The sequence below is a fragment of the Oncorhynchus mykiss genome, chromosome 27 (genome assembly GCF_057628025.1).
Source record: "Oncorhynchus mykiss isolate SJ-2025 chromosome 27, ASM5762802v1, whole genome shotgun sequence".
In the NCBI taxonomy this organism is placed as follows: Eukaryota; Metazoa; Chordata; class Actinopteri; order Salmoniformes; family Salmonidae; genus Oncorhynchus; species Oncorhynchus mykiss.
Genome location: NC_143048.1, coordinates 15,712,501 through 15,740,108, shown reverse-complemented (window position 1 = coordinate 15,740,108; position 27,608 = coordinate 15,712,501). Strand labels below are relative to the sequence as shown.

Sequence of the window (27,608 nt, the reverse complement as noted above, 5' to 3'; positions counted from 1 at the left end):
CTGAAAGTGGTCTCGAGAACAGTGAGTTATTGCAATGAATGAAAACTGTTTCCATTTAGGCTAATTGAGGGCGCTGCCTAGAGCTGTAGCTGTGGGTCTGAAAGGCTGCATGCCTGCCTGCGTCTCAAGCCACACTCTCCAGCACACGGTGTACTTAATAGCTCAATTTATGTCATTACTTTGGGGCTAGGCTGAGGTATAACCACAATAAAGTACCTATATAAACCCTTCTTGACTTGGTGACTTAAATTACTTGGGGATTTCTCTAAACTGTAAGTATGTTGGATGAATAACTTGAGACAGTATTTCCTTAATGACACCTTTATGAACATTTAACATGTAGTTTGACTGCAAATGTATTTGACTTAATTGGATAACACACACACACACACAAACACACACACACACACACGTTTTCTATTGATACTGTGGTAATGACTCAAAAGCCCACAGTTATCAAGGACAGTTATCTGCCTTTACACTTGAATTCAGATTTCAGAGAGGTATATTAGCATAAACGGGGTCCTACCTATAGGCGTATACTTGATTTGACTAATTTGCCATATTGAAAGGTATATTGAAAATCGGCCAAAATGATATCTTATTTTTGTCGTTTACAATGTAAATGATGTCATTACTTAAATCAATTTCAACATACTTTGGAATCAATAAATCGAGTTCAGAAGCCACTAAAGTGTTCACGTGCAAGATCAACATGACCTCATGAGGATCTAATTAATGAGCAATTACCTTAATTATACTCCGTTTTAATTAATAGACAAATACACCTTGCAGTTAATATCTCTCCACTACCACTACACTGCAATAGCCCAATAAGATTGTTGGGGTTTTCATTGTTAGGTTCATTGAATGAGTCTTATGTTGATACGGTTGTGCCCAAATCCGATGCGAGTGAAGCAAAATAAACCATTTCAATTGTGCAGCAGCCTTACCCAAAAGTTATAGACTATTGATTCAACATTGATTTTGGTTATCAATTTGCATGCAAGCGATGGAATTTACGCATGCACGCCAGCAGAAAGGGGTATTCGTTCAAAGTATTTAAAATATTAAGAATTGTCACAACTTCACAAAAAAAAGCCTCGGGCAGCCTCATATTAGAGCTGTCAGTTCAACTGCCCACATACCAGGGGAGGGGAGGAGGGGTTCATTCATTTCATAGTGGTCGCTGTGATGGTCAAAACACAATTAAAACATATAAAACATTTGATGAAAACGTTTCACATTAGCAATTTAGCCGAGCATTCATGAATGTGATTTCATTTAAGCACAATAGGTAGGCATGCATGTTGAAAGTTGAGAATAATAGTTCATTATAATAAATGTGTCTGGCTCTCCGTAGATCCGGGGTCGTGGCGTCTCCATTTCTGACTCAGTGATCTTTAAAGATCTGACACGAAGGGATCTCTCTCCGATTGCCATCTAACTAGATCAGTCATATCAAGAGATAAATCGTTCGAAACTTTTTTGGCGGTGCTGGTAGTTTTGTTATGCGCATGTGCGAAGGTGTCCAAACTGACAATGCTGGAGAGATAGCGAGTCTGGATTGAGAAACACAGAGAAAAGGACAGAGAAAAAAGAAAAAGGAGGAAAAGATCCAAGAAAAAATCTAACAAACCCACGCCGAAAGACTGGCATCATGAGGTCCAAAGGCAGGGCACGGAAACTGGCCACAAGTAGGTGCAATATCCCTTTCTTTGCCTTTTGAAACTGCCATCTTGTAAATGTGTAAATATCTCAGTTATCAATGCTGTTTCGCATCGACAAATGAAGTACAATATATTGTATCGTGTTACATGAGTGTCAGTAGAAAATATCTCCCACTCACGACTGAGCAGCGGTACAGTTTGGAGAAGTTGGTTCAGCGATTTCGAGTTGATGCTGTCAGTGCCAGTTAGTTTCGCGAATTCTGAAAAATTAAATTGGCGTTATAAGTAACACAAAGTTGTGCAAACGGTAGAGGCACTTCCCAGGGAACGAACTACTATCGTTATTGCGTTGTGCTTTGTATAGTGGGCGCTACAGCGTTGGCCAATTCTCGTCCCGTCCTGCGACGCTGTTGTTGCACGCGCTTGGTTTCTGGCCACTTCAATTTGCAGGAGCGACTTTGAAAAGGCAGGTTGGCTCATTCAGATTTAGGAAACGAAAGATCCAGAATGAAATACTTATGCATTTAAATATAATCAGGTACCATTGCTGGTGCAACGACAAATGCCAAAAACATATATTTTTGTCCTGTCTGATGTATCATAGAATAAATGCTTATGGGGTGTTCGCTCTAACTATCATTACGTTATAGCCTTGGGTTATTGCACTGTATTGTATCTTTATTATGGTGCATTTAGTTTGAGCAACAAGTAAATCGTCTTTGTTATAGAATTAATGTTACGGTTTGGGTACAAAACGTGTTTACGTCTTTATGTTATGTAGAAATGTAATGCCAGTTCTTGATCGACTATTGCCTCCCGCACCTTAATAAGTTGAAGTTATTTGTATTTTACCACTGCACATTGAGGGGCACGGAGGTTTTGAACACCAATATTGAGTAGCCTAATAAACAATTTTTGTAATTGTGAATTGGTTAAATTATTAGTCTGAGTTCTGGAAGCAATTCAACCCCCTGGGAGCAACACACTGATTTGGGTAAAAAGTGTTTACTCCAATAAACTGTTATTGTGGTCTACAGCAATCTACCAAAATGCACAACAATGTTTATATAAGATGTAGGCCTATCAGCAAAATGGCAAGCGGATGCAGTAGCTATAATAATTATTTACATTCCTTCAGGTAGTTTAGGCTACACAAGTATAAACGTTTTTGATAATTATTTCAAATTGTGTATAGGCAATTTAATTGCATTTTCTGAGTCACTAACATCTCCAATTGTGTTTAACCTTTATGAATGTGTATAGCCTGTTGTCTGCGTTTTTACAGTATTTTCCAGAGAGAAAAAAACGTTATAATTTTAAGTATATAATTTGAATGTTTTTAATTATAGTTTCCTCATGTCTGGACAACAGTGTAGCCATAGGTCAACATCGGTAGGTCGCAGTCCTGGAGCCAGGAATCGCAGGTGTTATTCTTTCAATAAACGTCCGCGAGACCTGACAGTCATCTTATTGTGTGTGTTTGTGTGTGTGTGCGTCACTTTCTGTCTATATATTTCTGCTACACATGGATAATTTCTCTGGACCTTTCTGGAGCTCAGACAGGGGAGAAAGGACCTTAAAACCCTTTCCTCTTTAGGATGTTAGCCTACTTGATTTAGGCCTACACACTACACTCAGTGGATGACACTCGTCCAACCAGCAGTTTTATTTAGAAAATTGATTTGTGAGTGTTTTGTTAGTTCAAACAATTCTGGGCATCGTTTCCCAGTTGCGATGTAACTTAACGATAATCGTACCAGATGCATCGTTATTTACGAGCCAACTTTTTAAGTGTTTCCCAAACAAGCACGTAGAGAGAACGTTCGCTAAGTGCATGGTTAGACCATGTGTCGATGCTGATAGGATTGGAAGAAAAGCAGAGCTGCTCTCGGATCAGCTTTCTTTATTCAAATCAACATCAACATTATTATTATTCCATAATACTGACGATGGATCAGCTTCTAATCTAGAGAGATGTTACCACCTATGGCTACAAATAGGCTATTGAAGCGGCTCATTATGCGTACCCAATAATAATGCTCAAAATCACAGATTGGGCACATCATTGCCCACATGTTGTCACACATTAAATACATTTAGGCAAAAATTACAGACAGTAGCCTTGTCGCAAAATATAACTAAAATATAACAAATATATTGTACATATGGCCTATATAGATAGGCATGTAGCCTATGTATCTTTTAATGCAGTTATCTCTGTTCTCATTTGAAGCATCAACTTCATTCTGAAGTTATCTGCAATCACCAGGTCCGGCCCAAGCCTTTTGGGGGCCCTGTGCGAAATGTTGTTGCAATTTCCTGCAATTCTACACATTTTGCCATGGGGTGCAGAGAAAATGTTGCCGTTTTAAAGTAACTTTGCTGCAATTCTACACATTTTGCCATTGGGCAGAGAGAAGATTTTACAGTTAAAATAAATAAATAAATATACAAATAATAATGCAATTCTAGAAATGTTGCCATTGTGAGGATAGAAAAATTTGCAGTTTTACAGCTATTTTCCTACACATTTTGTAAAACTTAATAGGGGCCCCCTGGAGGTCAGGGCCCCTGGCCAAGTGCCCTTCATGCCCGGTCCATAATTCGACCATGATTACTACAAGTTTAGATAGCTGGCTAGACTAATTTACCAATCTAAAAATGGTTAACTGACATGGGCTAATTGAGTGACTGTCAGTGACTGACATAACAAGAGAAGTACTTCTGATGGACATCCAAATAAATTCACCTTGTGTATTCTACTATTCTAACTCTCAATAGTAAGTTGACTGAGTTCCCTCAAAAATAATATATATCGAATATACAGTACCAGTCAAAAGTTTGGACACACCTACTCATTCAAGGGTTTTTCTCTATTTTTACTATTTTCTACATTGTAGAATAGTAGTGAAGACATCAAAACTATGAAATAACACATATGGAATCATAGTAACCAAAAGAGTGTTAAACAAATCAACATATATGTTAGATTTTAGATTCTTCAAAGTAGCCACCCTTTGCCTTGATGACAGCTTTGCGCATTTTTGGCATTCTCTCAACCAGCTTCACCTGGAATGCTTTTCCAACAGTCTTGAAGGAGTTCCCACATATGCCGAGCACTTGTTGGCTGCTTTTCCTTGGACTCTGCGGTGCAACTCATACCAAACCATCTCAACTGGGTTGAGGTCAGGTGATTGTGGAGGCGAGGTCATCTGATACAGCACTCCATCACTCTCCTTCTTGGTCACATAGCTCTTTCACATCCTGGAGGTGTGTTTTGGGTCATTGTCCTGATGAAAAACAAATGATAGTCCCACTAAGCGCAAACCAGATGGGATGGCGTATTGCTGCAGAATGCTGTGGTAGCCATGCTGGTTCAGTGTGCCTTGAATTCTAAACAAATCACATACAGTGTCACCAGCAAAGCACCTCTACACCATCACACCTCCTCCTCCATGCTTCACGGTGGGAGCCACGCATGCGGAGATCACCTACTCTGCATCTCAGAAAGACACGACGGTTGGAACCAAAAATACAAATTTGGACTCATCAGACCAAAGGACTTATTTCCATTGCTCGTGTGTCTTGGCCCAAGCAAGTCTCTTCTTCTTATTGGTGTCCTTTAGTAATGGTTTCTTTGCATTAATTCGACCATTAAGATCTGATTCACATAGTCTCCTCTGAACAGTTGATGTTGAGAGGTGTCTGTTACTTGAACTCTGTGAAGCATTTATTTAGGCTGCAATCTGAGGTGCAGTTAACTCTAATGAACGTATCCTCTGCAGCAGAGGTAACTCTGGGTCTTCCTTTCCTGTGGCGATCTTCATGAGAGCCAGTTTCATCATAGCACTTGATGGGTTTTGCGACTGCACTTGAAGAAACTTCCAAAGTTCTTGAAATTTTCCACATTGACTGAACTCCATTATGGCTGTTCTTGCCATAATATGGACTTGGTATTTTACCAAATAGGGTTATCTTCTGTATACCACCCCTACCATGTCACAACACAACTGATTGGCTCAAAGGCATTAAGAAGGAAAGAAATTCCACAAATGAACTTTTAACAAGGCACACCTGTTAATTGAAATGCATTCCAGGTAACTACCTCATGAAGCTGGTTGAGATAAGTCCAAGAGTGTGCAAAGCTGCCATCAAGGCAAAGGGTGGCTACTTTGAAGAATCTCAAATAGAAAATATATTTTAACACTTTTTTGGTTACTACTTGATTCCATATGTGTTTTTTCATAATGTTGATGTCTTCACTATTATTCTACAATGTAAAAAATAATGAAAATAAAGAAAAACACTTGAATGAGTAGGTGTGTCCAAACTTTTGACTGGTACTGTATATCTTTTATAATGTTTTGGTCTGGTGCCCTCTATCATCGGGCCCTAAGCGACTGCTTATGTATGACTAGAGTCGACCCTGGCAGTCACAGTCAGACAGATAGCCTAAACATCTTTATTCTATGTTTAGCGGCGATCTCATGTGAGTAAAGTGAAGCAGAAGGGCAAAAAAAAATCTAATATTGCTCTTTGGCTGCTCTACGAGGGGTCTGGATCACTCATAGATGTGCAAAGGTATTGTAAGAGCCACGTTACTTACGAATGCTCTGTGTAACACCTCGACTTTTAAAGATACATTGTAAGACGGTTCTAACGATGATCTTAACGCTACGAAGGCTCTGGGAAAGGAGGCACAGACTCAAAGATAAAGTTGTTATTCATGTAGAAATAAATCCAGTTTTTCATGTTGTGTGCTGCCTTTTTGTATTAGAGTACCCCCCAGGGATCTTGCGAGTATTTGTGGATTTTGTTCAGTGCAAGATACTAAATAAATGAGAAACATTTTTCACATCCGTTTTATCATTTTTGGTTGGAAATTATATTGTCAGTGTGTTTCAAAATGCTCACCAAAATAATATTCAGAAGGGAAATTATTGGACAATTAGATTTGACGTTCAAAATACACTTAAATGAGTCACATTGATTTGACAACAGCAATGCGAGTCGAAGGGCTTTATAACCATAGGCCTACTTTTAATATGAAAAGTTTGTCAGGAAGAACTTTAAGAGCTACAGTATACAGACAGGGACACTCATTTTTTTATTTCCTGTGCTTCATGGATTTGTCTCGTGAACTTCGGTGTCATTGCGGTGCGTTGGGCCTTTGGCACCGATGACCGGTCAAGACGGTAAGAAATAAATCCAGCAGACAGTCCGCTCTCATCAGGATCTCTTACAGACTGTTGTTTATGGCAACATGGCCCAGTATTGGCATATTTACAGAATATGCTTGAAAAGCAAACGATATGCATATTTTTCTGGGATCACTGACCAGGCAAAGGGCACGCACGCACACACGCACGCACACATCAACAATGGTTTTGTAGTGCATTTAGTACTGGTGTTGGCGCCTGCTGCAATCGGCCTAAATATTAACAGTCCTTTGAAGGAATGCGCCAGGCTACAGCACCACGGGTCCGCAGTTCCAGGCATAGTTCTAAATCATTTCTTACAATCTGAGAATAGGGGGGATAATTTGAGCGATATTTAAATATGATTATTTACTCAAGATGTAAGAGGAGGATTTCTAGGCTACCTATTAAGTCAGAGGTAGAGAATGTGAACGTTCTAATAGCTCGTTCTGGCCTGTAGCCAGCTCTGCACAATGTCAACAGTGAATATTTAAATTCCCAGACTCCCCATAAGAGGTCTGCGGGTAAATGTGTTCAGTGTGCGGCCTGTCCGGATAAGTTCTGTTCAGAGACATGTAGGTCTCGTCGCTCAACAGGGAGTGTTTGTGCTCGATGTGCGCATGGCAGGCAGATGATAAAACATAGTGGAGTGAGTTAATGGAGGGGGAGTTGGTACACAGTAAAAAAGGGGGTGTAAAAATTACAGTGTTGACTTATTTTAACCCCGGATGAGTATTTTCAACATTATGAGGAGTCAATGAGCTCTAGTGTCGGAATTAAATTGGAGTGTCAAATTATGCAGGTATTGCAGTGTAAATTCAACTCAATTCAGTGATTAAATAACACTGGAGAGTGTAATTAAACCAGTGTTAAATATAATTACACATTTATGTGTGAATTTTAAGTCAAAGACCAGTTTGTGTCAAATTATCTCTGAAAATGTGACACTACCTGTAGAGTAACTTTAATACTGTGTAGACTGGGACCAAATGTTTTCTGAAACAGTGTTGAATGTGTAGGTGGAGAGGCGGTAATATAAGTGTATTTGTTGGGGGGAAATAAGTTCAAACTCACCCCTCGTGCCGCCCCCCCCAAAAAAAATGATCTCAGCTAGGACTTTAGGCATAAGGTAACTCCTTCATGTTACCAAAATTGCCTCACAACTAAATGCTCAGGGAGTAGTGTGAGATGTCTGACCCATGGTGCACCACTTGTAATATCCTCAAAAAGAAGATATAAGATTCATATGAATGCTGAATTGGATTGTAATTTTCCAATGCACACCCATGTATTTAAAACAAAATACTTTTGCTTTATTCACACATATATGAACGACATAGGTTTGAAACAATGAGAGGATATTAGGCATGCTCATGCCACACTTCTAAATTATATGTACCCATCGGAATAGTGTTAAACTAACACTTTTCCAAGTGTTCACAAACTAACACCCCCAGAGTGTTTCGCAAATGCTTATTTGCATATTTCCCAGCATGCCTTGCATGTGAATGTGAGCAATACCCACCCATGACTGTGTTTGTTAGTGACAGAGACATGGTTATTACATTCATTACATTTAAGTCCTGAAGCCCCCCATCAAATGATTGCCTAAATGAATGTGTTTGAATTAAAACGTGAACACATGGTGACCATAAATTATGTATATCAAAAGGACTTTGGTTATGGTCTAGATGTCCTCAAAATTGTGACTTGATAAACTTGGCTCATGGTCCACACCAGACCTGCAAGTCACAATAGTACAATACAATAGTACTATTCTGTTCCCTAATGCCTATCAGAATGAAGCCAGAAGGAGAATATCCCAAAATTGGAACCTTTTAAAACCCACCACAATCTGCGTTTAATTTTTTTTTTTAAAGACTACCTAAACCATCTAGACTGGAACAACCATTTCAGTAACTGGTCAAATAAGTCCAACCCCTTACATAGTGGATTTGTTTTGAAAAATGTAAGTTATTTATCGGTGTATAGTACAAGATCAATGAACCAATCAATATGCATGCAGAAACATAGATATTAAAACAAAACATTCTTAAACGCAACCTCCAACAAAGCATTCTGGGAAGAATGATAATGAGGCCCCTCCCACATCTTTTTCACTCTGAGAGAATGAACGGAAATAAACTCAACACAGCCCAGTAACAACAACACCATGCAGTGTTGATTCAACTGTGATTCAAATAACACTTCATTTATTCCACATGTGGTGTCAATTTCAATCCCACTGGTGTTAACCCCACAAGAGTCAACACTCAGATATAACACTCACAACACTTTTAACCTTATCACCGAGATTTTTAACACTTGCAAATTTGCTGTGTGTGTGTCAGTTTATGTGAATAGTCCATAAATCAATGTCTTGACATAGACCTATGCACTGCATTTGAAATTGTATTAAATGTATTTGACATTTCTACATAAAAACGTAGAAAAACATTTGTTTTATTTGGATTATTAGGTTATTTTTTGTTCCCTAATTGCTTTGGTGGCTTAGTATTCCCTCAGAGGCAGGAGTGAAGACTAGATAAAGCTGACTGGAATAAGCTATAATAGTTTTAAGATTGCAGGTCGACTCTGTGTGTTGAGGACGTGCTATTCAGAACTGGGGAAAATGTAGTCACTATACCTTACTCATCAATGTAAAGTGTGTGTCTGTGTGTGTTTGTGTGTATATACAGTGCATTCGGAGAAGTATTCAGACTGCTTGACACATTCCACATTTTGTTACGTTACAGCCTTATTTTAAAATTGATTAAATTGTTGTTTCCCCTCCCCTCATCAATCTATGCACAATAACCCATCTTGACAAAGCAAAAACAGCTTTTTAGAAATTTTTGCATATGTATAAACATATATATTTTTAAATATCACATTTACATAAGTATTCAGACCCTTTACTCAGTACTTTGTTGAAGCACTTTTGGCAGCGATTACAGCCTTGAGTCTTCTTGGGTATGATGCTACAAGCTTGGCACACCTGTATTTGGGGAGTTTCTCCTATTCTTCTCTGCAGATCCTCTCAAGCTGTTGGGTTGGATGGGGAGCATCGATGCAAGCTATTTTCAGCTATCTCCAGAGATGTTCAATCAGGTTCATGTCCAGGCACTGGCTGGGCCTCTCAAGGATATTCCGAGACTTGTCCCAAAGCCTCTCCTGCATTGTCTTGGCTGTGTGCTTAGGGTTGTTGTTCTGTTGGAAGGTGAACCTTCGCCACCGTCTGAGGTCCTGAACGCTCTGCAGCAGGTTTTCATTAAGGACCTCTGTACTTTGCTCCGTTCATCTTTCCCGCAATCCTAACTAGTCTCACATTCCCTACTCTTGAAAAACATCCCCACAGCATGATGCTGCCACCACCATGCTTCACAGTAAGACATTCGTCATGAGACTCAATTTCAAGTCTCATAGCAAAGGTTCTGAATACATATGTATATAAGGTATTTCTGTTTTTTATTTTAAATACATTTGCAAACATTTCTACAAACCTGTTTTCACTTTTTCATTATGGGATATTGTGTGTAGATTAATGAGGAAACATTTTATTTAATACATTTTAGAATAATGCTTTAACATGACAAAAAGTGGAAAAGTCAAGATGTCTGAATACTTTCCGAATACACTGTGTGTGTATATATATATATATATATATATATATATATATATATATATATATATATATATATATATATATATATATATATATATGTGTATGTGTGTGTGTGTGCATGCATGCATGTAGGCTGGCCTAAAAGCCAATGTATGTTTGATCCGAAATGTGGACAGGGGAACTGAATGCACGATGTGACGCAATTCATCTGGAGGCATGCGGGCACAATTAAACTCTGTACCGCATAGCTGTGTGCCACTCAAATGTAACCATGTGGAGGGCTCAGTATAGCTGCACATTGACATGATTGGTTTATGGTAGGTTAGGGGGCGAGGTCCTGTGTAAACATAAACTAACTTCCTCGACAGCTTCCTTCACAACAGCTCTGCTCAGCGAAAGCAAGAAGTATACATTCCCTACCTTCTTCAGAGTCCCGTATCACCGTAAATGCTGTACGGCAAATGCAGATGTCTGATTGACCATGTGAACCCTTTAAGAGTAGGCATTGCGTGGTCAAAGTGACCGTACAGCATTTAATGCGATGCAGCATCCGCAGACATCAGGGCTTTCATACTTCTTGTGCTTACGGAGCAAAGCTATTGTGAAGGAAGTTGTCAAGGAAGTGAGTTTGTGTAACGCCCCCACCGACCGTCAACTCGCGCCAATGAATTAGCTTTAATTCTGCGCTCGTACGTGCATGTGTGTGTTGGTGTGAAAGCGCGCGGCGCATTCTGCCTGTCAGGGCTTCCTCCTTGCCGACGAGTGCTTCCTCCTTGCACTGTGCAATGGGCCATGCATCTCGCGTTTGTCTGGCGGACCTCATTAAAAGGGTTAATGTATCGTGCCATTTAAAAGGTGAGAGGAAGTGGGTGCGAGCTGAGAGACCCTGTTAAATAGTCGTTGTCCCCTCTCAGCACTCTTTGCATGCACTCCCGCTCCGTTTAGATCCAAAGTTCGGTAAACAAATGTTCCGTATCTCCCTGCGCAATGATCCGTCTCAACTCGTCATATTTCATGCGCACTGTGGACGAGAATATGTTTATATTATTTCCCGCTTCAGCTCCTGAAAGTATAGGCCTAAAGCCTAAAATTGGATACATTACGTTGTTCATTCATAGGCCTAAATATTTCTTCCAAATGTATAGGTCTGATTTTAATATAGACCTTTCTTATTCTCAACCCAATTAGTAGGCTGTCTTTTTTGGGACAAAGTAGGGGCTGCATAGTTTGGTAGCATAAGGAAAACCTTTAACGTTTTTGGGGAAACACATCAGGGAACAAACCAGTCCTATCCCACCAAAATGTTGAAATGGTCAAGAAACCCATCTGTCAGAAAAGAGTGGTAGGCTACTGTATTTGCCTGTCTCAGTAGTCAGTCATCTCAGTGTATGGTTGTTGTAACATTAACATTTTGTGCTTGTGTAGTATGTGCACAAAAAAACATGCATCACTCTGTGTGTTTTCGCATGTGCGCATGCCTATGTTTAAATGTGGTAACATTTGGGTCCTGTGGGTGCAGGGGGACAGTCCCCCTCATCCATCAACGCCCCCGTCTGCATGAGTCGCCCTTCCACTTTCCTCACCCACTGTGTCAGAGAAGGGGGTCTCTCTAAACCCCCCCAGGTCTCTGATGTAAATGACACTGTGACCATGCCACTATGCTGTAAACAGTTAGGCCTAGTTACTAGGTTAGTGGTTTGTTTATGTGTTGTTGTCAGGGCGATGAAGGATGGCCCTGTCAGTGGGCTTCAGGAGCCCCTCGTCCCCCCAGGTTGGTCCCTGGGGGCCCGGCTCAGTGGGTAGCCCTAGGGACCCGTGTCACAACATCCCCTCCTCTCACTCTATCTACACTGCAGAGTCTGGCATCTCCAATCACTGTTTAAAGAAAGACAAATAAACCTATACGTTTGTGAATGTGCGTTTGTACGGCTTGTTATATAGTGAAGTGGAAGCTAAAAATGTGTGTATTTGTATAATCAAGTGATGTGCTCTTTGTGTGTGTGTGTGTGTTCGTGTGTGTGTGTGTGTGTTTGTGTGTGTTTGTGTGTGTGTGTTCGTGTGTGTGTGTGTGTGTGTGTGTGTACGCGGCACTGTGCAGTGATGGGTGAGGCGGGAGGGAGGAGGGTGGGTCTATGGCACCGCGACCCAGAGTGTGGGAACACCAAGGGAGGAGGCTGGGGGAATGGAGGAGGAGGCCCCATGTCAAGCCTGGGAACCAGTGTGTTTACCGCAGGGAAACCGTACCAACACAGAACAATGAGCTAACCTTACCCCCTTCTAAATAAAAAAAAAGTGATTTCTGCTTTCTTCCCAAAGGTCAGTGAGTTAGAGATAGGGAGGTTAACACAAAAGGCTACAGTCTGCCCGGCGACTACAGTCTGGGCCACTCGGGTGCCAAGGCTGAGGTCATTATCAACAGCAGGCCCAAGCTAAGCATATTTTTATAGATGCGTGTGTGTGTGCGTGTGTCTGTGTTAGAGAGAGAGAAAGAGAGGAAGATACAGAGAGAGTGAAAGAGAGGGAGATCAAGAAACATAAAAAAACATGTCCTCTTATGTACGAAAAGCATGTACCGTGTGTTTATGTGCACAGTTTTTCCAATAGATTCCATTCCTGTTTGTTCGAACCGTCCCCCAAACATATGATTGATTTGTGTGTCTGAGTGCAGTAGTTATTGTGTGGACACATTGCTGATGGTGCAGTCTCTTTCCCCTCAATGAATGAGGCAATATGATTGGTTGGTACGTGTGGAGAAACGATGTCCCTTAGCTAATTAAAGGGCTTCAATCATGTAGCTGCTCCAATCCATTACCTGGAGCAGGTATCAGCTCGCCTGGATCCCAGATCTGTTTGTGCCGCCTTGCCAACTCCTTGTCATTACAGATGGGACCCAGGCTAGGTATCAGCTAGCGTCACCACCATGCTAGCACAATCCCTCACAGTCACACCAAACTCTCTCACACTACTACAGGCACTCTGGTCTGGGGAGGGTTGTAGCATTGGGCGGATGTGGAGCGAGTGGGTTAAATAAAGGGTCTTCCATCTATTTTATGGCAATCAAAGACAACCTGGTGCTTTCTACGAGTGTTATATACACCTGCACTCTTTTGTAAAGGTGTACTGCATTGTTGAGGGAGCTAGCACGTAAGCATTTCGCTGCACCTTTTATACCTGCTGTAAACGGCACGTGTGACGAATACATTTGCCATAAGTATATTCAGACCCCTTCACCTTTTCCACATGCTACAGCCTTATTTTAAAATTGATTAGATAGTTGTTTTTCCTCATCAATCTACACACAATTCCCCATAGTGACAAAGCAAAAACAGGTTTTTAGAAATGTTTGCCAATGTATTAAAAATATCACATTTACATAAGTATTCAGACCCTTTTACTCAGTACTTTGTTGAAGCACCTTTGACAGAGATTACAGCCTCGAATATGACTCTACAAGCTTGGCACACCTGTATTTGTGCTGTTTCTCCTATTCTTCTCTGCAGATCCTCTCAAGCGCTGTCAGGTTGGATGGGGAGCGTCTCTGCACCGTTCATATTTCCCACGATCCTGACTAGTCACCCAGTCCCTGCCGCTGAAAAACATGGTCTTGGCCAGGTGATGAGCGGTGCCTGGTTTCCTCCAGACGTTACGCTTGGCATTCAGGCCAAAGAGTTTTATCTTGGTTTCATCAGACCAGAGAATCTTGTTTCTCATGGTCTGAGAGTCTTTAGGTGCCTTTTGGCAAACTCCAAGTGGGCTTTCATGTGGCTTTTACTGAGAAATGGCTTCTGTCTGGCAACTCTACCATAAAGGGCTGATTGGTAGAGTGCTGCAGAGATGGTTGTCCTTCTGGTAGGTTCTCCCATCTCCACAGAGGAACTCTGGAGCTCTGTCAGAGTCACCATCAGGTAGGTTATTGGTCACCTCCCTGACCAAGGCCCTTCTCCCCTGTTTGCTCAGTTTTCTCCGGGTAGCCAGCTCTAGGAAGAGTCTTGGTGGTTTCAAACGTCTTCCATTTAAGAATGATGGAGGCCACTGTTCTTGGGGACCTTCAATGCTGCAGAAATGTTTTGGTAGCCTTCCCCAGATCTGTGCCTCGACACAATCCTGTCTCAGAGCTCTACACACAATTCCTTCGACCTCATGGTTTGAATTTTGCTCTGACATGCACTGTCAACTGTAGGACCTTATATAGACAGGTTTGTGCCTTTCCAAATCATGTCCAATCAATTGAATTTACCACAGGTGGACTCCAATCAAGTTGTAGCAAAATCTCAAGGATGAACAATGGAAACAGGATGCACCTGAGCTCAATTTAGTCTCATAGCAATAACGGGTCTGAATGCTTACAAAAATAAGGTACTTCTGTTTTTTGTTGTTTTTTCCCCCAAAAATGTCTAAAAAACATTTTTTGCTTTGTCATTATTGTGTGTAGATTGTTGAGGAAAAAAGTTTATTTAATCCGTTTTAGAATAAGGCTGTAACGTGACAAAAAAAGTGAAGGGGTCTGAATATCCGAATACACTGTATGTGAGCTTGTTCATTGGTGGACAACAAGTGAGTGAACTCTTTCACTCCCTCTACAGTACAGTAGGCTACATCCCTCATATATATAGGGTTTGGCTGGTGTGCTACGGTGTGTACGGCCAGACAGTGTGTATGATGTGGGTGTGCATGTGTACAACAGTGTGTGTGCTTGCATATGCCTCCATTTGTCTGCGTTTTTGTATGTTGTTCTTAATAACGTCTCTGGGAGTGCTGCCAGGCAGAGCGGGTACTTTCTTTCTCATACCGGACTGGATCGCAGCCACAAACAGGAATTATCCAACAATCGCTTTGTGAGAACGCCGATAACAGTGTTCCAGTGCAGTGGGATCTCCCGACAGCCGGGGACGGATTTGAGGGCGGGTATTGGGGAGCGCTCCAGGGCTGCAGCTGGAGGCACTCGATTATGATTAACTCAGGGGAGGAAAGAATGAGGGAGAAAAAGAGATCAGGTCATGCCCATCTGTAGCTGAGATGGAATGGTGAGAGGGAGGATGGGGGGGGGGGGCTGTAGTGTACACCTTTCTTCCAAGCCACATCAAGCCCCCACAATCCAGGCTGGAACCTCATTAACCAGTGACCTCTGAACCAGTGACCTCTGATGGCAGGAGAGATGAGGGGGGGAGACGTGATCAAAGCCACGGGTCATTTCTGATGGAAGCTTTACCTGATTGTTGCCGATAGCCTCTGTCTTGTCAGTGTTGGAATGGCGATATGTTGATGAATGCTACAGATGTTTTGTGACGTGAAGAACTTCCACATGGTAGTCTGGCACCCCTCGACGCCCTCAGGTGTGAGGGATGGGAACATGTAGTCCCCCTGTCCTCTGAGATGTGTCTGCATCATTTCCTCCTCCTGTGTATGTGTGTGTGTTGATGGTCGGCCAGGGTCGCAGTGGGGGAAAGAATGTGCTGGTTGAAAGGAATGCGGGGCTGGCTGATTAGCGCTGTGTGTGTACCTGGCGGTTTACTGGACATCCCGCGGCAATGCAGCAATGTGATTTGGATGATGAGACCGAGGAAAAACTTTGGAGAACAATAGAGACAGTGGATATTCCTTTCCGAGGCGCATTCCAGCCAGTCGCGTGGCCATTGGCCCCCGCTCGGCGCTTTGATGAGCCTCTCTCTGTGCTTCCTGGGATTGTCGCCCGTCCACAAACACAAAAACAAAGCCAGCGGTAGAGCGAACCTACCCGTCCTCCTCAGGATGTCCTGTTTTGATTAACGTTAGCATCCCTCCCGGCCCTGTGGCAATATTATTCTAATACTGCTTGGAAAGCTGCAGCTAACTGACACAGACACTGTTTTCCACTCGGTGAACTCTAAGGTCAGATCGTTGACAATGAGCTGGGAAGAAAAGGTGTGCTCTTTTAAGAGGTCTGTCTTTAAAGGGGATGTCATGTGACGTGAGTGGAGAAGCTCGGTGCTGAGGCTACAGATCCACTTGCTCTCACGGTCTCACGCCAGAATTAGGCGTTCAGCCATGTGTCTCAAACTTCACATTTCGAAGTTCTTGCAAACGTCAAATTGCGAAGTTTTATAACCTTAAAATTTGGGCATCAACTCCGAATTTCGAAATCTTAAGGTTGAGCATTAACTTTGAATGTTTAAGATAAGGGTTAAGGTTTGAGATAGGCTTAAAACAAAAATAACTTCCTGCTGCTGGATTAGAACTTGCAACCTTTGGAATTAGAGGCACATGCTTACGCCCATCCACCATTCCTGTCCACAACACTTTAGCAGAACGGAAACCTACTTGAAAGTAACTGCGTTCACTGTTGCCCCTAATGGCCGATTTCTTCATCATCTCCCGACGTCCTCAGGCATGGATGGACGTTGAATACAGTCTAATATCATGGGTGACCTGGCTGTACAGATTGGGGAACAGTTGCAGCTTTGGGTCGAGTAGAGAGGGATTGTGGACTACAGTTCTGGAGCAGACACACAGGCCCAACTCCCTTTCTCTTTCTCCTCTTCCTCCCTGTTTAAACTCTGATTCAAACCGACAAAAGCCAGTCAACACTTTTTTTTTTCTCTCTCTCTCTCTCTCTCTCTCTCTCTCTCTCTCTCTCTCTCTCTCTCTCTCTCTCTCTCTCTCCCCATCCTCTATCCCCCCGTCTCTCTCAGAATCAGAGAGCAGTGAAGTGGTGAGGTAGTGTGTTTCTTCTTTGCTTGGGGGCCCAGTTTGACAGGAGGGCACCACTTGTTCACCCCAGTGTCCACAGAACCAGGAGACAGTGGGCCCATAGGGGCCTCTGGAGGCCCCAGGCCTGGATGTCTCTGTCAGGGCCCAGGCTGGGCCAGGACCCCCTGTATTCACCGGGTCACTGGAGAAGCTAATCGATTTTATCTCTGGCTCACATACCCAACCCAAACCCTTACACCAGGGACATTCACATGTTTCTTTCTGCTCAGAAGACTATTATTCTTCAAAAGCCTGCACTCGTTCTCAGCCTCTTTCTCTGTCTCTCTCGCTCTCTCTCTCTCTCTCTCTCTCTCTCTCTCCCTCCCTGTCTCTTTCTCCACCTCTGTCTCTCTCTGTCTCTCTCTGTCTCTCTCTGTTTCCCTCTCTCTCTCTCTCTCTCTCTCTCTCTCTCTCTCTCTCTCTCTCTCTCTCTCTCTCTCTCTCTCTCCCTCCCTGTCTCTTTCTCCGCCTCTGTCTCTCTGTCTCCCCTACTCAAGGGCCAGTTTAAATTTAACCCCGTCCCGCTTCAGTCTGGGCCCTGGCCCCTAAGGGATGCTGGCAGGGAGTAGGAGACCTTGTTTTCTTGCCCGTTCCCGTGGATGAAGCGTCTGAATGGGGGAGCGGAGGCTTTGGGAACGGCCTGGAAACTTCCCATTCATCAGTGTAAAGAGATACTGCGCTGACAGTTAGCAAACTGCCAGCCAAGCACAACACGGGGCCGCCGCGTGGGCCCTGAGCGCTCAACTCAACCCAGCCCTCAGACTGGAGGCTGGCCTAGCCTAGCTGCTCATCCCACCACTGTCCCAAGGCAACACACATATGCAGGCATGCACACTCACACACAGGCAAGCTCATACACTTTTCTCTCTTTCTGTACATTCTTACTCGTTTTTATTTATATAGCCCTTCGTACATCAGCTGATATCTCAAAGTGCTGTGCAGAAACCCAGCCTAAAACCCCAAACAGCAAGCAATGCAGGTGTAGTAAAAACTGCCTAGAAAGGACAAAACCTAGGAAGAAACCTAGAGAGGAACCAGGCTATGAGGGGTGGCCAGTCCTCTTCTGGCTGTGCCGGGTGGAGATTATAACAGAACATGGCCAAGATGTTCAAATGTTCATAAATGACCAGCATGGTCAAATAATAATAATCACAGTAGTTGTCGAGCGTGCAGCAAGTCAGCACCTCAGGAGTAAATGTCAGTTGGCTTTTCATAGCCGATCAATAAGAGTATCTCTACCGCTCCTGCTGTCTCTATAGAGTTGAAAACAGCAGGTCTGGGACAGGTAGCACGTCCGGTGAACAGGTCAGGATTCCATAGCCGCAGGCAGAACAGTTGAAACTGGAGCAGCAGCACGGCCAGGTGGACTGGGGACAGCAAGGAGTCATCATGCCAGGTAGTCTCGAGGCCTGGTCCTAGGGCTCAGGTCCTCCAAGAGAGAGAAAGAAAGAGAGAAAGAGAGAATTAGAGAGAGCATACTTAAATTCACACAGGACACCGGATAAGACAGAAGTACTCTAGATATAACAAACTGACCCTAGCCCCCCGACACATAAACTACTGCAGCATAAATACTGGAGGCTGAGACAGGAGTGGTCAGGAGACACAGTGGCCCCATCCGATGATACCCCCGGACAGGGCCAAACAGGAAGGATATAACCTTAATATCTCACCAGCTCGCTCCTCCCCTTTCCACTCACAATTTCCAGCTCTACTCCCTCCGTTTCCTCCCTCTCTCCCTGACTGAGGGTCGCAGTGGGGAGGATTGCCGTAGGCCTGGGTTGGGTTGGGTTGGGTGGGAGGGAGGGAGGGATGGAGGCAGTAATAATGGGGTTGTTGGGGTGACGGCCTGGCATGGCTCATCACACACCTACGGTTTGGCAGGGTAAGTCGGGGTTGGGCCGAGCATGGCAGGGCTAGGCAGGGCATGCTTTAGCAGTACAGGTTTAAGCATAGCAGGAATGGGCAGTGCAGGGCTGGGCAGGGCGGAGTGCTGCAGGTGGGGTGTCTGTCCACGGACCCTCTGCCCGCCCATCAATTGCCGACAGCTGACAGTTTAATCTGTGCGACCGGGCATGTCATTACTGAGCATGTGGGCAGCCAATCGCATCAGCGATCAATGACAAAGGCTGCTGCGGGTACCAGGAAGAGAGGGTGGGAGGGAGAGAGGGAGGGAGGAGAGAGCAGGAGAGAAGAGGTAGTTATGGAACTGAAGGTCAGTTCTGGGGAGGCTGTCAGGCACTGAGAGATGGAGGTACTCCTCGGACGCTGTGCTCTGAGAAATATGCCCCCCACCCAGACACACACACACACACTGTTGTGCACAATGAAATACTGCCCACCCTCACACACATATACACAACACACAGACACATTCACACTCTAGTTTGATTGAGAACCCTATTGGAGAATTTAATGCTGGCATTGTTTTTTAAATTCCATGTACAAGGCTTTGGCAGTGGGGAAGGCGGCTCGCTTTGGTGGGCCGTGGGGAAAAAACGCAGCCGTGAAAATAATCACCACATATGAATAAAAAGTCTGTTTATGAAAACGCCACAGCTCCCAGGATGCCGTGCCCCCTAGTACCCTACAGGTTACCACGGGAACGGACGCGGTGAGGTGCAGCCATGTTGACACAGCCCCCAGAAATAAAACACAGACTCGCTAACAGAAGGAATTCCACAAGCTTTACGACTGTTTCATTATCCAATTAATGTCATTTTCACCTCTTCCCCCACTTGTCGTGTTTTCCTAAAGTTTTTGGAACGTTGGCGAGCAAGTTGATGGCCGTGCGACAGTTTTGGCTCTAGCCGGAGATAAAACAACAGTGCTTTTCCCTGGGGGCGATATCCCAGCAGAACACGTTGATTTATCCTGCTGCTATCTCTCAGCACATCCACTAGGTCCCGTCTCTATTTGTCTCCCTCCGCTATATTCCCGGGGGGGTCCCAACATGGACGCCACCGACTGATGATGACTCATGACGTTATGTCCGACCCCTGACCCCTCTGATGTGGACGTCGATTAAGGCAGCCCCCCAAACCTTTCTGAATCAGAGGGGTTGGGTTAAATGCGGCAGACACATTTGGGTTGAATGCATTCAGTTGTACAACTGACTAGATATCCCCCTTTCCCTTCCCTCCCATCCCCCTATACAGTCTTTATGGATCTGTCTCTCTGGCACCCTTGGTGCCAAGTTGGCCTTATGTCTGTCTGTCCCTCAGGACCGGTCCTCCACCTTCTCTCCGTCTCTCTAAAGCTTCACAGCCCAGTTCATCCCAGACACCTCTGCTTCAGCTGCGTGTTTTTAAGGGAACCATGTAAAAGCTCCTCTCACCTCCCATCACCCGACCTTTAACCTAGTTCAGCTATATGCATTTTAAGATTTTTGTTTTGTCAGCAATTAAAATTGATCTGTTGTAATGCTAGTAGTCAAACCAACAGCTTTAGCCTGGCTGTGTGCCAGTATCATACTGCCAAGTTAACCTCCGCCCTCTCACAGAACTAACACACTGGTACTGCCCACCTCATCCATGTTTGGGAGAATGACATGCTAACATCGACATTTTGTATTTCTGACTGCCAGGTATGTTGACTGATGAGTTTACAGACTGAATTTCCCCCCACTTCCACCCTTGCATACAACACTTGTAATTGCTCAGTGCACAGAGGCACACCGGGGTGTGAAAGGCAGGAGTAACAACGGCCCGATTAGATTTTCTGCACGTCTTCCTTTTTTATTTGATGTTTCTGTGCTAATCCAATCTTGTACCGGGGTTATTCCGCCCGGATACAGGTGTTCGCATTCCATCGTCCCGCCAATAAAATCTAATTCCTTGGTTGTGATTTGATCAGTCTCGGGAAGGCATGTAAACCTTCCAGACAAAGACTTAAATGTTTAAAGAGGCGAGGGGTGCGTCTGCGGAGGCGAGGGGTGGGGGTTGGGGGGGATTCTATTACAGGTGTCCCCTGTTCTGTTGAGGGCCTTCTGGCTCTAATGAAATGCTCTGCTGCTCCTAATGTAATTGTCATTACCTTTGGGCATGCAGCCCTGCGGACGGTGGCCCTGTGGGGACACATAGGACTGATACAGTGGGGAGAAGTAGCCAGCGGATAGCGTGGGTGGAAGGCTACATGGGGATCAGGCTCTGTGGGTGCAGACCTGTAAGGCCATGAGGCTCCTGGGGTTCAGGGCCCCTGGGGGCACCCTGCTCTGATAGCTATCACATGTTCAGACTGCCCCCACCCCCCCACACCCACTGTGATCAAGACCAGCTATATGATTTATGTCGGTTGTCCTGCGATCCTTCAGGATGTGTCAGTCTGCCATGTATTGATTCTGTGAAACCGGACACAAACTACACGTCACTTTCACTGTGTCTCCTCTCTCTACATGTGTAGGAGTGGGTTGGCTAGGCTAGGGGGTCATCAGGAACACAATTTAAATGTCTATATAAAACAAGCAGTCTCGACTGCTTAATTGTGTTTGTGTGTCCAGAGACAGGATGTCTGTCTGTCAGTCCGTCTGTGGGGTTCTCACCTCACTACTGGCGCCACTGGCTGTGGCAGGAGGTCACGACCTTATGACCACACGGTCATCACGGTCACAGATCTGTCTCTCTTGGACTGAAATGGGAGCTTTGTTCTGGAACGATAGATGCGATTGGTGACATTATAAACAACATAGCACTAATGACTAAAGTGAATGCTAAACTCCTGTGAAACAATCTTGTCATGGCTGGATTTATGTAGCTGTTTGGCTACTGGTTTGTACTCGCTACTCCCCCATCACCAAAAGGGGACCATCTCTCCCAGAAATTTGGTTGGTGAGTAAAACCTGTGAATTCAGATAATTCTGAAGAGGGCTGCAAAGCCGAAACGTCTGTGTACGCTATCCCTGATGCAGTGAAAATAATACAATCAATTAAGTAAGCTTTATGTGAAATATTTTTGAGTGCAGACCCAATCACCACCAGGGTTCCATCCCAAATGGCACCCTATTCCCTATATAGTGCGTTACTTTTGACCAGAGCCCTATGGGCCCTATGGAGCCTGGTCAAAAGTGTATATATAGGGAATAGGGAGTAGGTTGCCATTTTGGACACAGCCTAGGCTGCGTATCTCTTAGAAGGTTAAGCCTGTGAAATTTAGGTTAAAGCATGTAGTGTGTGCCATTCTATTTAGATTCATGTGTAATTAGGCCACGCAGCTCTGTCTAGACTCTGACCCCTGACCTTTAGGCCTGCAGTGGGTGACAGTCCTAGGTAGCCAGGTGGGCCTGTGTTCCCTACACTCACAGTAACACACACACACACACACACACACACACACACACACACACACACACACACACTCCCAGTTAGACCACTGTTACTAAGTCTGTAGCCCTCTGCTTACCAAACTCTCTCATTCAGCCTTTCTTTCTCTTAATGTTTGTTTCTGTCTTTCTTTGTTCTTCTCTCCTTTTGCCCCTCTCTTTTCCTTGTTACAGTCTCTCTTTTCCTGTTACAGTCTCTATTTTCCTTGTTACGGTCTCTCTTTTCCTGTTACAGTCTCTCTTTTCCTGTTACAGTCTCTATTTTCCTGTTATAGTCTCTCTTTTCCTGTTACAGTCTCTCTTTTCCTGTTACAGTCTCTCTTTTCCTGTTACAGTCTCTCAGTTTTGTGTGTTTTAATTCCCACCCTGTTAGTTCTGTCCCAAGACTTCATTAGTCATGTCCCTGTCAGCCACCAGCTGCAGACACACTCTCATTCTCACACACACACGCACACACGCACGCACGCACACACGCACACACGCACGCACGCACGCACGCACACACACACACACACACATACACACACATTCCCTTGCACATCCACAGGTATGGAAGTCATCAGCCAGGGGTCAGAGGTGAGCCTCATTACCCAGCTCCAGTGAAAACTTGTGGTGTGTTTTATATGGCTGGGTATCAGAGAGCCCCCCCCCCCCCCAAATTCTCCTTTCCCCCTCACCAGACCTGTAAACTAGATCAAGATGGGGGAGAGGAGGGGGGAAGAAAACTGGGGGGAGGGGAGTTGAATGGGGCTCAGAGGGCCTGGTCGACTCGCAGTGCCCTCATTGAGCGGGCCAGTCGGCCACAGAGGCCTGTTGACCAGCGATTATGACTGGTGTTTCCTGACGTAAGCCACAACATCTCTAAATCAAGTCATTAGAGTGGCCCAACAGAAGCCCATTCATTGCCCAGTGTGTCTGTCGTGTACACAACAGAGAGGGGCTCTTCTGGGGCTGTGATACGCTGACGTGACAGAAAGCAAAGTGTCTGTGTTCAAAGGCTCCTGGGAGGTCAGGACATGTAGGAGTGGGACGGGGGCGGCTGGAAATAGTCAGGGAGACGTTTGTGCTCGGGACTGACAGGGGACATAAACACACTGATCTGTCGTGACGGCGGCCATTGTCTGGTTGTCTCCGAGAGTGTGTCCCTCTCCGTTAGTCTGTCATGTGAGTCTGTCGTGTCTCTCTGTCTGCCTGTATGTCTGTCTGTCTGTCTCTGAGTCTGTCTGCCTACATATGCATACACATGTTTACATCTGTGGTTATACCCCTATAAAGGTACGGCTATGGAGGTGTAGAGCCACATTGTTTGTATCGGATGGTGGTAGCAATGTGTGTGCTTGGGATGTGTGCAGATGTTGGTTGGTACATGAAGGAAGTTAAGGGATTCTTTCATTGTGGGCTAACTGGAGGGTTGAATGTGCGTGGAGGATATGAGATGTTAAGGGTTAAGGTGCTGGGATTGTGATGAGGTGCGAGGGATGTATGGAAGTGGATGAGAGGGGGTGGGATGGGGACGGCTCTTGCGGAGGTGTTAGTGTTGTGTGTGTGTGTGTGTGTGTGTGTGTGTGTGTGTGTGTGTGTGTGTGTGTGTGTGTGTATTGGGATATCAGTGGTGGGGAAGTATGGAGATTGTTAGAAGGTTAAAGGTCCTCCTTGTCACTCACCCTACGACATTCCCACACATTCTATAAAAGTATGAAAATGTGAAAATGACCATATCTAAGTGCTCACTTGTCAGACAATGTAAGGAAGGTGTCATAATATCCCTGGGGCTATAACAGATTTTACAATATTTAATGTTACTAAAATGTTGTCAGTTCCACTTAAAATGTACCTGTATAAAATAAAGGTACAAAAACCACGACTCTTTTCAATCAGAGTCACGCTAACAGCCTGAATAGCCAGTGTCAACCCAGCCAGTCGGTCCAACAGTAACCACACGGAAACTGGAGTAATCAGACCGTTTAGTGCAATGGTCTGATTAGCAAGTAGCCCAATGATTGACACGTCAGTGAAACACAAAGGGTTTTTACAGTCGTTGACCTGAAGGACATGTTTCCATATGTATAAAAGCAGTAGTTAGTCTAAATGCAGTTACTTCACTGACTTCTGCGCTCTGTGAATAGCTTCAGCTTGAGCGCTTCACGGCCATGGATCCGTGCGGCTTTGCTGCTGTTTATTGTAAAAGAGGTGTGGATGTTTATACTCTCGACGGAGCAAAACAAACCAGGCTGAAGTGTGAGGTGGTTCTAAAATAATCTATCTGAGGCCCTTGACTTGGCACGTTCTCGCTGTGTAGTCCTGACTAGTCTAAATGACTATAGAATCTATTTTCTTTCATTCTCTTGATTCGGATAATATGAGCAATCAGTCAACTGTTGATTGAACGTTCTTCCAATGTTTCTGTTAATCAGTGTTTATTATGCACCCTGTCCTGTTGTTGACATGCTATAAATAGGTGGTGAGGTTGACACACAATGGGTGCTAGGCCGCTGTGACGCCTGTGTCACTGGCCCGAGGAAGATGAGAGAGATAAAGTGTCGTAGCGGAGTTAGTCACGTCACCGAGCACCGTTCACCTGCCAGTCCATCATCCAGCTCCAATGAACCATCACAGCTACATTGTCCACGTCTGTGATTGATTCCTCTATGCCTACTGCTCTCTTTCCTCTCCTCTCTCCACCCTCCTCAATGCCCCCTGTGCCCTCGCCTTTTACCCCCTCTCCCATTCCCTCCCACCTCAATCCGGACCGTTGAGGGGTAACACGAGGCCTTGTGAGATAGCAGCTCTCTCTCTCTCTCTCTCTCTCTCTCTCTCTCTCTCTCTCTCTCTCTCTCTCTCTCTCTCTCTCTCTCTCTCTCTCTCTCTCTCTCTCTCTCTCTCTCTCTCTCTCTCTCTCTCTCTCTCTCTCTCTCTCTCTCTCCTCTCTCTCTCTCTCTCTCTCTCTCTCTCTCTCTCTCTCTCTCTCTCTCTCTCTCTCTCTCCCTCTCTCACCCCCGCCATTCTTTCTCCTCTCCTTCCTGTCCTGCCAGTCACCTACTGCTGCTGTGGGAAAAAGAGAGGGAGAGATGAGGCCTAGAAAACAGATCATTGTCCTCCTCCTAGATTAAAGCCCAGAGAATGAAGCATTGTCCGCTGAATGGCTCAACCTTCCTGCTGTCACTCAAACTCTGCTCTGAGCGCTACTTCATGTCTAAGAGGCTTATCTGTGCTGAAAGGCCTCTGGCTGCTCCTGGGAGAGAGAGGACGTAATGAAGCGTGTTTTTTCTGAAGGCATAAACCTGCTGCTGCTGAGGGGGGCATGGCCGGCATGGCCGGCCAAGGGACAGCTGCAGCACAGCCACAGAGACACAGACCCCCTCGCCACTCCCTCTCTCGCTCTTTTCCCCAATTCCCCTCTCGAAAGAATTGTCATTTATCTAGTCTTGCATAAGAGCAGAGCATTCTAGGCGTCTGGGCCGGGCCCAGTCTGAGCCCAGGGGGACCTGGGAGGACATTGTTGTGTGTTGGGCGTGCGCAGGGACCTGCCTGTTGTCCGCCCTCAGCCGTGTGTGTGCAGGGATGATCGGCAGCCCCGCTGGTGTGTTCCTCTCTTTGTGCTCCCCCTGTTTGAAAGGGGAAAGTTTAAGTGCTGCACACATTCAGGGGCTGAGGGCCAAGCCGGCTGAGAGGGTTAAGCCCTAGAGCCTGGTTGTGTGTGTGTGTCCTGGTCTGTGTCATGGTCTGTGTTTGTGTGTATCTGTGTGTTTGCCTATATCTGGATATAATAATGCCTATCTACACTGAGTGCACAAAACATTAGGAACTGACCAGGTGAATCCAGGTGAAAGCTATGATCCCTTATTGAGACATGGATTGTGTGTGTGTGCCATTCAGAGGGTGAATGGGCAAGACAAAATATTTAAGCGCCTTTGAAAAGGGTATGGTAGTAAGTGCCAGGCGCACCGGTTTGAGTGTATCAAGAACTTGACACAACTGTGGGAATTATTGGCTTCAACATGGGCCAACATCCCTGTGGAACGCTTTCAACACCTTGTGGATTCCATACCCCGACAAATTAGGGCTGTTCTGAAGGCAAAGAGGGGGGGGGGGGGGGGGGGGTCGGCAACTCAATGTTAGAATGGTGTTCCTAATGCTGTGTACACTCAGTGTATGATGCACTGGGTATTTTTTCATGCTTGAATGTTAATGTATCAGAACATGTTTTTGAGAGTGAGCTTAGCAAGTGTTGCACCATGTTTCTGTGTGCGTGAGAGTATCAATTATGAGATTATTGCTCTTACCAGCCAGTTTACTGTATATGTGTGAGGCGGCTACTATGCTCTGACCTTTCCCAGTGGTGAGAGATAGCACACGCTAGCGTCCCTGGCAGGGGTAGTTATCAATCCCCATGCCCCTGTTTGCCCTGATGCCCTGCACCATCTGCCCCCCGTAACCCGGGATGTCCGTCGATATGTCCCTGTGGACACACCTGCATCCTCATCAGCCCTCCCACACATGAAAGCACATCGACATTCCACAGCTACCGTCTTCCTCTTAGTCTAATGCCTGTTGGCTGACCCCAGCACGATTTCAGTAATAATAGTGGATGGCTAACCAGTGCAGCTCAGCAGTGCTTGGCTTCATTTCTCGTGGACAGACTACTTCAACATAAATGGGACCGGGAATCTGTCTTTATGCTATGGACACTGATAGCTATCGAGCAGCAATAGTTCCGGTGTTTGGGGTTTTCATCAGTGGTTATTTGAACAAATGACGATTTCACAGGTGTTGGAGCTTCAGAATTTCGGAAGGGGAGGGGACATTCGGCCCATAGACTTGCCCATAACTTGCAGAAAGAGAGAGGGTGGAGCTCCTCGTTCTAGCATCTCTTCATCTCTTCTCTTAACACGTATGGACCCAGAACTTCATCGAGCAGCTGACCCATTCCCTGAGACTTTAGTTCTGGGTTAACTGAAGTTATGCTCAGTTTGGTTCAGTAGTGTGAAAAAAAGGTATATGTCAGTCTTAGACCCTCACTCCACTCCTCACATTCTCTCTGTCACTGAGGCTCAGTACCTCCCAAAAATCCA

At 44.9% G+C, this 27,608-nt stretch overlaps 1 protein-coding gene across 27 annotated transcripts in view; it reads left to right on the top strand.

Moving 5' to 3' along the window:
* Nucleotides 1–1,375: 1,375 nt before the first annotated feature.
* Nucleotides 1,376–27,608, top strand: part of LOC110507082 (histone-lysine N-methyltransferase MECOM) — a 193,047-nt gene continuing 166,814 nt past the window's right edge. For all 27 annotated transcript variants that reach the window (XM_036965545.2, XM_036965543.2, XM_090224567.1 and 24 more), the window contains exon 1: nt 1,376–1,697. In XM_036965545.2, the coding sequence (XP_036821440.2) occupies nt 1,661–1,697 (37 nt within the window). In that variant the 5' untranslated portion in view covers nt 1,376–1,660. The remainder of the gene's footprint in view (nt 1,698–27,608) is intronic.